Below are 12,843 nucleotides of genomic sequence, written 5' to 3'. Positions count from 1 at the left end.
CGAAAGTATTCGGCCCCCTTGAACTTTGCAACCTTTTGCCACATTTCAGGCTTCAAACATAAAGATATAAAACTATTTTTTTTGTGAAGAATCAACAACAAGTGGGACACAATCATGAAGTGGAACGACATTTATTGGATATTTCAAAAGTTTTTAACAAATCAAAAACTGAAAAATAGGGCGTGCAAAATTATTCAGCCCCCTTAAGTTAATACTTTGTAGCGCCACCTTTTGCTGCGATTACAGCTGTAAGTCGCTTGGGGTATGTCTCTATCAGTTTTGCACATCGAGAGACTGAAATTTTTTCCCATTCCTCCTTGCAAAACAGCTCGAGCTCAGTGAGGTTGGATGGAGAGCATTTGTGAACAGCAGTTTTCAGTTCTTTCCACAGATTCTCGATTGGATTCAGGTCTGGACTTTGACTTGGCCATTCTAACACCTGGATATGTTTATTTTTGAACCATTCCATTGTAGATTTTGCTTTATGTTTTGGATCATTGTCTTGTTGGAAGACAAATCTCCGTCCCAGTCTCAGGTCTTTTGCAGACTCCATCAGGTTCTTCCAGAATGGTCCTGTATTTGGCTCCATCCATCTTCCCATCAATTTTAACCATCTTCCCTGTCCCTGCTGAAGAAAAGCAGGCCCAAACCATGATGCTGCCACCACCATGTTTGACAGTGGGGATGGTGTGTTCAGCTGTGTTGCTTTTACGCCAAACATAACGTTTTGCATTGTTGCCAAAAAGTTCAATTTTGGTTTCATCTGACCAGAGCACCTTGTTCCACATGTTTGGTGTGTCTCCCAGGTGGCTTGTGGCAAACTTTAAACGACACTTTTTATGGATATCTTTAAGAAATGGCTTTCTTCTTGCCACTCTTCCATAAAGGCCAGATTTGTGCAATATACCACTGATTGTTGTCCTATGGACAGAGTCTCCCACCTCAGCTGTAGATCTCTGCAGTTCATCCAGAGTGATCATGGGCCTCTTGGCTGCATCTCTGATCAGTCTTCTCCTTGTATGAGCTGAAAGTTTAGAGGGACGGCCAGGTCTTGGTAGATTTGCAGTGGTCTGATACTCCTTCCATTTCAATATTATCGCTTGCACAGTGCTCCTTGGGATGTTTAAAGCTTGGGAAATCTTTTTGTAACCAAATCCGGCTTTAAACTTCTTCACAACAATATCTCGGACCTGCCTGGTGTGTTCCTTGTTCTTCATGGTGCTCTCTGCGCTTTTAACGGACCTCTGAGACTATCACAGTGCAGGTGCATTTATACAGAGACTTGATTACACACAGGTGGATTGTATTTATCATCATTAGTCATTTAGGTCAACAATGGATCATTCAGAGATCCTCACTGAACTTCTGGAGAGAGTTTGCTGCACTGAAAGTAAAGGGGCTGAATAATTTTGCACGCCCAATTTTTCAGTTTTTGATTTGTTAAAAAAGTTTGAAATTTCCAATAAATGTCATTCCACTTCATGATTGTGTCCCACTTGTTGTTGATTCTTCACAAAAAAATACAGTTTTATATCTTTATGTTTGAAGCCTGAAATGTGGCAAAAGGTCGCAAAGTTCAAGGGGGCCGAATACTTTCGCAAGGCACTCTATATCCCCCTCTCTCTATATCCCCCTCTCTATTTCCCCCTCTCTCTATATCCCCCTCTCTCTATATCCCCCTCCCTCTCTATATCCCCCTCCTTCTCTATATCCCTCTCCCCCTCCCTCTCTATATCCCTCTCCCCCTCCCTGTCTATATCCCCCTCCCTCTCTATCCTCCCCTCTAAAACACCAGCTATGACAGCCTCCGCTACCCCATAGTGGAATGGAGTCACAATAATGCATCAGCAGTTTGGTTGTTATAGTTTTAGCCTCTTGTTACGTTGTCCATTCTATTTTGCTTTGCATCCACGTTGAAAAGGCAGAGATCTGAACTAGGCCTGCTATGCATTGCCAATCTGTAATACTGTTCATCTGTTTTCAGAGGGCAAAATTAAATGTTATATTTTTTATAAGAAATGACTTGAAATGTCCTACCATGTGTGAGGACAGGAGTTGAAATGTTTCCATGATGTACATACTGTACTTTTTAAGAAGTGGAAAAATATTTTTCATTGTACAAAAATGGAAACAGGCATTGTATTTGGTTTAAACAACAAAACAAAATTTCATGACCAGTTTATTTTGAATGAAATTGTCAAGTATACAATTCCTTTATGTAAAAGTGTAATCTAAGAATAAACTGGTTTTATGTAGTTTCCTTAAATGATTTAATAGCCTTTGACTTTGTTTTAAGTTAAATTACTCTTGTATTGGCTACACAGCAACAAGCTTTTTTAAATGTCTAGTTCTACCATCAGACTACACTCCAGGGTTCAAATGTTTTAGTAACGTTCACATCCATGACCAGAATCTGGGAAACACCTTGGCTTACCATGCATGCATCAGTGAATTCCAATGCTGTCGTTTCCCATAAACCCTGCAATCTAGGACTGTGTCGGGTTACAATGCTGCCCGGAACACAGTAGCAACTGGCCAAGCCCTTTCTCTTAACCCTTGTGTGGTCTTTTTGTTATTCACCCAATGTCCGCAGGTCTGATGGACCCACAACATTGTTTTTTTTAAACAATACAGCCATAACAATGTATGTAAAAATGCTTAGATCCGTTACAAGCAATATAGACAGCATACATAGTTAATACTTGAAATTTACCGTGGCTCGTGTTGTAAACAGAAATGAATTATAATCAAGACATGGGTGGAATAAATCATGTTTATCTTGAACAAATATAAATGAAACAAGGTTTTCATCTCTATTGATGTGTATTGCTTTGAACTGAACTGGACAGAGTTTACATACAGTATATTATGGAAATGAGCCCCATTGAACACATTAAGGCCGGTCTTCACACCACATGAGGGACAGAGTTTTACTGTGTGTGTGTGTGTTGCAAATGTATTTATTGCACTTGATGCATGTGCACTGTGTCTTCATGTCCTTGGGTCCACACACATCACAGTGCTTCTTCTTGTTGCTACCGGCTGCAATCTAGAATGATAAACAGTTCAGGAATTTTACTAACATCTCACTCGCATATATAGTTTCACCAGGCCAAGGTAGGAGAGTCAGAGACACACACACATCACTCACACTTCCGGTATTGGAGTTGTGGGTCGGGCAGATGGAGCACCAGCATCCTCCTGAACCCTCCTAATGACGGCTGTAGAAGCCGCGGCCCCTAAATGGCATAAGCTTCTCATCAACAGTAACGTTAACGTTGGGCCCAGGGTTGTAAAACGGGCAGGCAGTCCACCTACTTGTCTGATTGCAGCTAGCTTGTCTCTGCACTGACCTGATAACAGCTAGCTTGTCTCTCTGCACTGACCTGATTACAGGTAGCTCATCTCGCCGAGCTGGTGTCTGTTATTGATGCGGATAATCCTGGAAATAATGTGGAAGTTTTTTTGCACAGAAAAGTTATGACAGTTTCTGCATCTCACAGGGATTCTGGAGATTACCCATTGGATCTGAAAACACCAGCAAGGATAAGAACCCAAAAGTATGGTCCATCTCTCTCCAAAAACACACCCTCCAAATTAGTCCAGAATGGTTTTCTGGATGGTGTCTGGGATGAACAGTACAAAAGAAGACTGTCCTGTACATGAGTACCCACCATCCGCGTCGGTCCTGGTTGCATCCTGGCTCATTCCTTTGGCAAGAAGACCAATTTCTTAATCTTCCAAAGTGGATGATGCTCCTTCCACAGTAGCGTCGCTCTGCAAAAAATATTTCTAAGGCCCTCTGAGTAGAGATTATTTTTGCCATGATTGAGTGTGGTAAGGAGCTACACATGGAAAGCTATTTATTTGTTGTACATGGCTAGGGTAGTCTGGGAAAATACTACTTTTTTTTATGTATCAAAAAATGTATTGTAATAACATTGTGCAGGTTCCTGCAAGACATTGTGTAGTTTCACACACTGCAAAAGGGTAAAGAGCGGGAGAAGAGGGAGACAGACAGGTTCTTGGTGCTGTGTTGAAACAGCAGGACCAGGGAGGAGGAAGACAGTGAAGGAACACAGCAAACCTTTGTTCCATTTGACTTGTTTTCACCCACACACACAATATAAATGTGTAAATGTACACTCCATGAAAATGAACCAAGGCCAATGAATCTCTTTTTTTCAACCTATTTGTTGTATCATTTTTCATGGGTGTCAACACCAGCTTCACGAATGAACAAAGGATCTATCCCAAATGGCACCCTATTCCCTATAAACCAGGTCAAATAGCACCCTATTCCATATAGACCAGGTCAAATAGCACCATGTTCTCTATAGACCAGGTCAAATAGCACCATATTCCCTATAGACCAGGTCAAATAGCACCATATTCCCTATAGACCAGGTCAAATAGCACCATATTCCCTATAGACCAGGTCAAATAGCACCATATTCCCTATAGACCAGGTCAAATAGCACCATATTCCCTATAGACCAGGTCAAATAGCACCATATTCCCTATAGACCAGGTCAAATAGCACCATATTGCCTATAGACCAGGTCAAAAGTAGTGCCCTAGAGTGGGGCAAAAAAGTATTTAGTCAGCCACCAATTGCGCAAGTTCTCCCACTTAAAAAGATGAGAGGCTTGTAATGTTCATCATAGGTACACTTCAACTATGACAGACAAAATGAGGAAAAAAAAAATCCAGAAAATCACAGTGTAGGATTTTTTATGAATTTATTTGCAAATTATGGTGGAAAATAAGTATTTGGTCACCTACAAACAAGCAAGATGTCTTGCTCTCACAGATCTGTAACTTCTTTAAGAGTCTCCTCTGTCCTCCACCTGTATTAATGGCACCTGTTTGAACTTTTTATCAGTATAAAAAGACACCTGTCCACAACCTCAAACAGTCACATTCCAAATTCCACTATGGCCAAGACCAAAGAGCTGTCAAAGGACACCAGAAACAAAATTGTAGACCTGCACCAGGCTGGGAAAACTGAATCTGCAAAAGGTAAGCAGCTTGGTTTGAATAAATCAACTGTGGGAGCAATTATTAGGAAATGGAAGACATACAAGACCACTGATAATCTCCCTCGATCTGGGGCTCAACGCAAAATCTCACCCCGTGGGGTTAATATGATCACAAGAACGGTGAGCAAAAATCCCAGAACCACACGGGGGGACCTAGTGAATGACCTGCAGAGAGCTGGGACCAAAGTAAGGCCTACCATCAGTAACACACTACGCCGCCAGGGACTCAAATCCTGCAGTGCCAGACGTGTCCCCCTGCTTAAGCCAGTACATGTCCAGGCCCGTCTGAAGTTTGCTAGAGAGCATTTGGATGATCCAGAGGGACCAGGACGACTGATCCGTGTAAAGGAAAGAATGAATGGAGCCATGTATCGTGAGATTTTGAGTGAAAACCTCCTTCCATCAGCAAGGGTATTGAAGATGAAACGTGGCTGGGTCTTTCAGCATGACAATGATCCCAAACACACCGCCCGGGCAACGAAGGAGTGGCTTCGTAAGAAGCATTTCAAGGTCCTGGAGTGGCCTAGCCAGTCTCCAGATCTCAACCCCATAGAAAATCTTTGGAGGGAGTTGAAAGTCCGTGTTGCCCAGCAACAGCCCCAAAACATCACTGCTGTAGAGATCTGCATGGAGGAATGGGCCAAAATACCAGCAACAGTGTGTGAAAGCCTTGTGAAGACTTACAGAAAACATTTGACCTCTGTCATTTCCAACAAAGGGTATATAGTAAAGTATTGAGATAATTTTCCACCATAATTTGCAAATAAATTCATAAAAAAATCCTACAATGTGATTTTCTGGATTTTTTTTCTCATTTTGTCTGTCATAGTTGAATTGTACCTATGATGAAAATTACAGGCCTCTCATCTTTTTAAGTGGGAGAACTTGCACAATTGGTGGCTGACTAAATACTTTTTTGCCCCACTGTATATAGGGGTTCACACATTCTCTACAAAGACTGCATTAACTGACAATGAACACCAGAGATGATTTAATACTTTTAATAACCGTAGAGTAAATATTGATTCTCATCACCAGGGTAGGTAATGATAACCACTAGGCACACTTCAGGACTATAAACCTGGACTCATAACACCGGTTGGGGCAGGGGAGAGTTGGGGTAGGGGGGATTCCACAGGGTGATTTAGGAGAGTTGGGGCAGGGGGTGATTCCACTGGGTGATTTAGAAGAGTTGGGGTAGGGGGTGATTCCACTGGGTGATTTAGAAGAGTTGGGGCAGGGGTGATTCCACTGGGTGATTTAGGAGAGTTGGGGCAGGGGAGATTCCACTGGGTGATTTAGGAGAGTTGGGGCAGGGGAGATTCCACTGGGTGATTTAGAAGAGTTGGGGCAGGGGTGATTCCACTGGGTGATTTAGGAGAGTTGGGGCAGGGGAGATTCCACTGGGTGATTTAGAAGAGTGCAGGGGGGATGCCACTGCCAAAGAGAAGCCTCCATGATGCTGGTATCCTCCACTTTGGCTGCGTCTGGGCCTATGAAGGATGGAATAGGCATGTATAAACGGGACATGAATAACTAACATCCTGTGTTTCAGAGTCATGGCTGAACAACGACATGGATTATATACAGTTAGCCGTTTTTTCTGTGCCTTGGCAAGACAGAACAGCAGCCTCCGGTAAGATCAGGGAGGGGGTGGTGTGCATCTCTGTCAACAGCTGGTGCACAATCTCTAATATAAAGGAAGTCTCAAGGTTTTGCTCACCTGAGGTAGAGTACCTCACGATAAGCTGCAGACCATAATATTTACCAACAGAGTTCATCTAGATTCTTCGTAGCTGTCTATTTACCACCAACCAGCTGTATAAGGCCGTAAGCAAACAAGAAAATTCTCACCCAGATGCGGCGCTCCTAGAGGCCGGGGACTTTAATTCAGGGAAAGTTCCATTTTTATATGTAATTTCTACCAGCATGTCACATGCAACTAGAGGTTAGTGACTATTTCAAAGGGTGTACTTGTAATGAATGTGACATGTACTTGTTTTCCCTACTTAACTTAGTTGAATGCACTGACTAAGTTGCTCTGGACAAGAGTGTCTTCTTAATAACTCAAATGTAAATACATACACAAGCCATAACATCATATGGCTGTACTCATACAGTAGCACTTACAGGTGCGTCCACTAGGTGGAGCCAAGTGTTGAGGTGGTTGAGGAGAGTGAAGGCGTCTGGGATGTTGTCTCCTTCAGAGCAGAAGATCAGCACCACCACCAGAGGAATGTCCTCAGCACAGCTGGAACACAGAGACAACACCATGGAGAAGAATGTCCTCAGCACAGCTGGAACACAGAGACAAAACCATGAAGAGGAATGTCCTCAGCACAGCTGGAACACAGAGACAACACCATGGAGAAGAATGTCCTCAGCACAGCTGGAACACAGAGACAACACCATGGAGAAGAATGTCCTCAGCACAGCTGGAACACAGAGACAAAACCATGAAGAGGAATGTCCTCAGCACAGCTGGAACACAGAGACAACACCATGGAGAAGAATGTCCTCAGCACAGCTGGAACACAGAGACAACACCATGGAGAAAACCTTAAAGCCTCATTGAAAGCCAGTCTAAGACGCGGTACAGATCTCTATACTTCCCATTCTTAAATGTAGTTTTTGCATCTTTTACTTTCTGTTTGGTACACCAGCCTCAAACATCTGAAAATACAATATGGATATGGAAAAGCAATTTCACAGCGGTTTAGATGGTACAATGATTCTCTACACCGTATTCTCTTGTTTTGACACAAACTGAAATTATGAGAACTATTAGAATTTTAGCAACCAGGAAATGGCGATTTCTGCATAGTGCACCTAAGTGAACTTTTTGTGCAAGGTAAACGTATTCCTCTTTATCAGATGTAGTGTTCAGCGTTCCACACTGCATGTGTGAGGATAATATAGCCAGTAAAAACAAATATGATCCTGTATCAGTGTTCAGAGGTGACTTCTACCTACACCCCCTGTCAGTCTCCTGTACCTGTCAGTGAAGAGGCCTTTAGTGGCGCCCCCTCCAGGTATATAGAGGCGCTGCTCTGAGTCAGTAACCCCAGGGAAGGTAGATACTGTCTCCATCTCCTTCCAATCCATCTCCTTCAGCCGGTCACCAGTCACCTTCTGCATGGAGGGAGTCTGCAGGTAACGCAGGGGAGACCTGCGAGCAAGGAAGGGGTTCATCTATCATCACATTCCTCTGTCATCACGTTCATCTGTCATCACGTTCATCTGTCATCACGTTCATCTGTCATCACGTTCATCTGTCATCACGTTCATTAGTGGAATATCGGAACATGGACAATGATAGCGAAATACTTTTTATATATTTTATGTAGGATTTGTCAGTCAGAGCTCTCTGCCATGCACTCCATATATTTATGTGACAAGTGGAATGGAACAAAAAATCTAGTTGAACATAGTAATTCTGGTAGATAGCAGTTCTGCACCCCAGTAGCTGTTGGTCATCCCTCTGGTAAGCATGACTGCTGGACAGCACGACAGTCCTGGAGAAACCACTGGCTTTGATCCAAGACACCATCAGCTTACAGAACTTCTTGGACTTTGTCTGCAACAGAAAGGACCGATATGATAGTTCTCCTCTCCCAAGTTAAAAACCATAACAGCATAACCATATCCATGTGAAACCAATGTCAGTAAGCTGCAAACAGCTTCTCATGCTACACTGTTCCCTTAAGGCTGCTACACTGTTCCCTTAAGGCTGCTACACTGTTCCCTTAAGGCTGCTACACTGTTCCCTTAAGGCTGCTACACTGTTCCCTTAAGGCTGCTACACTGTTCCCTTAAGGCTGCTATACACTTTACGCAGCATTGTTTACCTACTTTGGAGCGGACTGTATACGACGCTCCGTTGCTATGTTTGCACAGGGTGTGGGCTCCAACCGGTGGCTGTCTGATATAAAAATACAGAAATCTAAATACTCAAACAATGAACCTAAAAACGGTCTAGGGTACTGACAAACAGCCAGGCAAGTGTTATAAAGGGCCCAGAAGTGTTTTTGGGTGAGCTTCTCCTTTAAGGCTTAACTCGGTTACAAATAGAATGGGTTAAATGAAGCCGACCTCTGTTACATTACCTGGATAATTGGGGTTCTGATCTGAAGAACTGCCAACCTCAACTCTGGAGAAGAGTACACTGTTCAAGAGAGAAGAGAATCTCATTCCATGTCAATGTGACTGAAGCGATGACTATTGTACATTATGATCATTAACAGTACAGTGTTACATAGACAACTACCCTATTTCACTACAAGACCAAAAGTATGTGGACACCTGCTTGTCGAACAAAATCATGGGCATTAACCTTTCATTTAACTAGGCAAGTCAGTTAAAAACAAATTCTTATTTATAATGACGGCCTACCCCAGCCAAACCCGGACAATGCTGGGCCAATTGTGCGCCGCCCTATGGGACTCCCAATCACAGCCGGTTGTGATACAGCCTGAAATCAAACCAGGATCTGTAGTAACGTCTCTAACACTGAGATGCAGTGCCTTAGACCGCTGTGCCACTCGGGAGCCCCAATATAGAGCTGGTCCACCCTTTGCGTCTAAAACAGTCTCCACTCTTCTGGGAAGGCTTTCCACTACTTTGGAATATTGCTGCGGGGGCTTACTTTCACTCAGCCACAACAGCATTAGTGAGGTCGGGCACTGATGTTGGGCGATTAGGCCTGGCTCGCAGACAGCATTCCAAGTCATCCCAAATATGTTTGATGGGGTTGAGGTCAGGGCTATCTGCAGGTCAGTCAAGTTCTTCCACACCAATCTTGACAAAAAAATTCTGTATGGACCTCGCTTTGTGCAAGGGGCATTGTCATGCTGAAACAGGAAAGGGCCTTCCCCAAACTGTTGCCACAAAGTTGGAAGCACAGAATCGTCTATGTCATTGTATGCTGTAGCATTAAGATTTCCCTTCACTGGAACTAAGTGGCCAAGCACGGACCATGAAAAACAGTCCCAGACCATTATTTCCACCTTTACAGTTGGCACTCCGCCAAACCCAGATTCATCTGTTCATCTGTCGGACTGCCAGATGGTGAAGTGTGATACATCACTCCAGAGAACATGTTTCCACTGCTCCAGAGTCCAATGGCGGCGAGCTTTACACCACTCCAGCCGACGCTTGGCATTGCGCATGGTGATCTTAGGCTTGTGTGCAGCTGCTTGGTCATGGAAACCCATTTCAATAACTTTTCCTGATGAAAAGTTATTGTGCTGCCGTTGCTTTCAGAAGCAGTTTGGAACTCGGTAGGGAGGTTTGCAACCGATGAGAGACAATTTTTACAAGCTTCACCACTCGGTGGAAGTTGTGGCCTACCACATTGCCACTGAGCCGTTGTTGCTCCTAGACATTTCCACTCCACAATAACAGCACTTTTTATTTATTTAACCCTCATTTTACCAGGTAAGTTGACTGAGAACACAGTTTCATTTACAGCAACAACCTGGGGAATAGTTACAGGGGAGAGGAGGGGGATGAATGAGCCAATTGTAAACTGGGGATGATTAGATGGTCATGATGGTATGAGGGCCAGATTGGGAATTTAGCCAGGACACCGGGCTCTTACAATAAGTGCTAAGGGATCTTTAGTGACCACAGAGAGTCAGGACACCCGTTTAACATCCCATCCAAAAGACAGCACCCTACACAGGGCAATGTCCCCAATCACTGCCCTGGGGCATTGGGATATTTTTTTAGACCAGAGGAAAGGGTGCCTCCTACTGGCCCTCCAACACCACTTCCAGCAGCATCTGGTCTCCCATCCAGGGACTGACCAAGACCCTGCTTAGCTTCAGAAGCAAGCCAGCAGTGGGATGCAGTTGACCAGGGCAGATGTAGCAGGGCAGAAATGTGATGAACTGACTTGTTGGAAAGGTGGCATCCTATGACGGTTTACTGCCAGTTTACTGCCAATGTTTCTCTATGGAGATTGCATGGCTGTGTGCCGATTTTATAGTGCCTGAAATAGCCAAATCCACTAACTTGAAGGGGTGTCCACATATTTTTGTATTAGCAGAGGCTGGTGGGAGGAGCTATAGGAAGCCAGGCTCATTGTTATGGCTGGATTGGAATCAATGGAAGAGTCAAACATGTGGTTTCCATGTTTGATATCTTTACATTTAATCCATTCCAGCCATAACAATGAGCCTGTCCTCATATCTCCTCCCACCAGCCTCCACTGTTTTGTATATTTAGTGTACCTTCTGCATTGGTACTGAGGTCGTTGGCGTTCTCAGCGAATGTAGCATAAGGGTTGTTCCCTGCCATAGGGATGAGACAGTCAGTGTGGATGTATCCGACTCGACACATGTTGAGCGTAGAAACAATCAGGTCCACTGCCAGCTGCCCCACATTTCCAACAGAGATTGCTGGCTGTAGACAGACAATGTGACATTTGGTTAGATACAATACAGTAGAATAGACACTGTAGTAGAAGCGTGCAGCACACGTTGAAACCAATTAGACACAATGATAGAGCATAAATACAGAGTAAGCATGGCAGTTAACTCACCATAATCAGGGTAAAGCCTTTAAAAGACGTTGGGGTGCATTCTGCCGCGACAAACATCATGTGTGTTGAGAATGAAACAACTTAATTACTGTTCAATCAACCACTTTCAGAGTGTTTTGGTTGTAATAAATTCCCATTTACTTTCACTTCTTGCAAACTGGAAATGGGCCTTTAAGAACATAGATGGCGTCGATGTTGGTGCGTTATCAGATGCCTGAATAAAAATATTGTTGTACTGCCATAGAAGTCAACATTTTAAATATATTTATAAGATTTGACAAAAATAAACTTCTATATTTAATTGTAACTTCATTGAAAGTTCCAATATAAGTCTTAAAATAAAAGAACGAGGGAGATATTTGTTGTGTCTGAAAGGGGACTCTAGCGGTCGCCTACTTTCAGCCGCGTAGCTAAGATGAACCTTTTTGCAAAAACAGATACACAACTCCCGCCAAGTACCGTCTTTAAAGTTAGCAGTATCCTCCTCTCTTTGTCGTTTGCCATTATGCTTGGAAGAAAGTTTTGTAATATTTTTTAAATGTTGCCCATCAACACACAACATGTCTTTAGCTTTCAGGCGTTACACTGCACGGGTAAAGTAATGTGTACTTGAATAATGTGTACTTTATTTGATAAAAGTGTATATGTCCTATGCTATATCATCAATTGTCATACTTGAGTAAAAGTAAAGATACCTTAATAGAAAGTTACTCAAATAAAAGTGAAAGTCAGCCAGTAAAATTCTACTTGAGTAAAAGTCTAAAAGTATTTGGTTTTAAATATACTTAAGTATCTTTTAGCAATTAAATTTACTCTTGACACTTAAGTATCAAAAGTAAAAGTATAAATAATTTAAAATATCTTATATTAAGCAAAGCAGACGGCACCATTTTCTTGTTTTTGAAATTTGAGTAGAGGGTTGGAATTAAAATAGTTTTTTTTTGGGGGGGGGGGGGGGGTTGCATCATTTGATTTACACAACATGACTACCACTTTGAAGATGCAAAATATTTTATTGTGAAACAAACAAGAACTTGAGCATGCATAACTATTCACCCCCCCAAAGTCAATACTTTGTAGAGCCACTTTTTTTTATTTTACCTTTATTTAACTAGGAAAGTCAGTTAAGAACAAATTCTTATTTTCAATGATGGCCTATGATGCCTTGTTCAGGGGCAGAACCTTGTCAGCTCTGGGATTTTATTTTGCAACCTTTCGGTTACAAGTCCAACGCTTTAACCACTAGGCTACCTGCCG

General features: G+C 42.8%; 1 protein-coding gene across 5 annotated transcripts; it reads right to left on the bottom strand.

The window, feature by feature from the left end:
* Positions 1–6,027: 6,027 nt before the first annotated feature.
* psmg2 (proteasome (prosome, macropain) assembly chaperone 2) lies at positions 6,028–11,953 on the bottom strand. 5 transcript variants are annotated; one of them, XR_005041349.1, is made up of 7 exons: positions 11,587–11,952; positions 11,276–11,447; positions 9,149–9,207; positions 8,501–8,619; positions 8,038–8,211; positions 7,173–7,339; positions 6,028–6,535 (listed from the first exon to the last, which is right to left on the bottom strand). XR_005041349.1 is itself a non-coding variant. In XM_036971454.1 (7 exons), the coding sequence occupies exons 1-7, from the start codon at positions 11,644–11,646 to the stop codon at positions 6,455–6,457; spliced, it is 786 nt and encodes a 261-aa protein (XP_036827349.1). In that variant the 5' UTR covers positions 11,647–11,943; the 3' UTR covers positions 6,028–6,454. The 5 variants fall into 5 exon arrangements, 4 of the variants coding, with proteins under 4 accessions (XP_036827349.1, XP_036827351.1, XP_036827350.1 ...); XM_036971454.1 differs by having other exon boundaries at positions 7,173–7,293; positions 11,587–11,943; XM_036971456.1 differs by lacking the exons at positions 6,028–6,535; positions 7,173–7,339 and adding an exon at positions 7,350–7,523 and having other exon boundaries at positions 11,587–11,953.
* Between the last annotated feature and the right edge of the window lie 890 nt (positions 11,954–12,843).

The sequence above is a fragment of the Oncorhynchus mykiss genome, chromosome 32, assembly GCF_013265735.2.
Source record: "Oncorhynchus mykiss isolate Arlee chromosome 32, USDA_OmykA_1.1, whole genome shotgun sequence".
In the NCBI taxonomy this organism is placed as follows: domain Eukaryota; kingdom Metazoa; phylum Chordata; class Actinopteri; order Salmoniformes; family Salmonidae; genus Oncorhynchus; species Oncorhynchus mykiss.
Note: the sequence above shows the minus strand (reverse complement) of the source record. Positions and strands in the feature narration are given on the sequence as shown.

Bases quoted from the DNA above. Each gene is read 5' to 3' on its own strand.
- psmg2 (XM_036971454.1), bottom strand. From the start codon at position 11,646: ATGATGTTTGTCGCGGCAGAATGCACCCCAACGTCTTTTAAAGGCTTT. The intron at 11,448-11,586 runs GTGAGTTAACTG...GTCTGTCTACAG, and splicing joins AAGGCTTTACCCTGATTATG to CCAGCAATCTCTGTTGGAAA. The intron at 8,620-9,148 runs GTAATGTAACAG...TTTCTGTTGCAG, and splicing joins TCAGAACCCCAATTATCCAG to ACAAAGTCCAAGAAGTTCTG.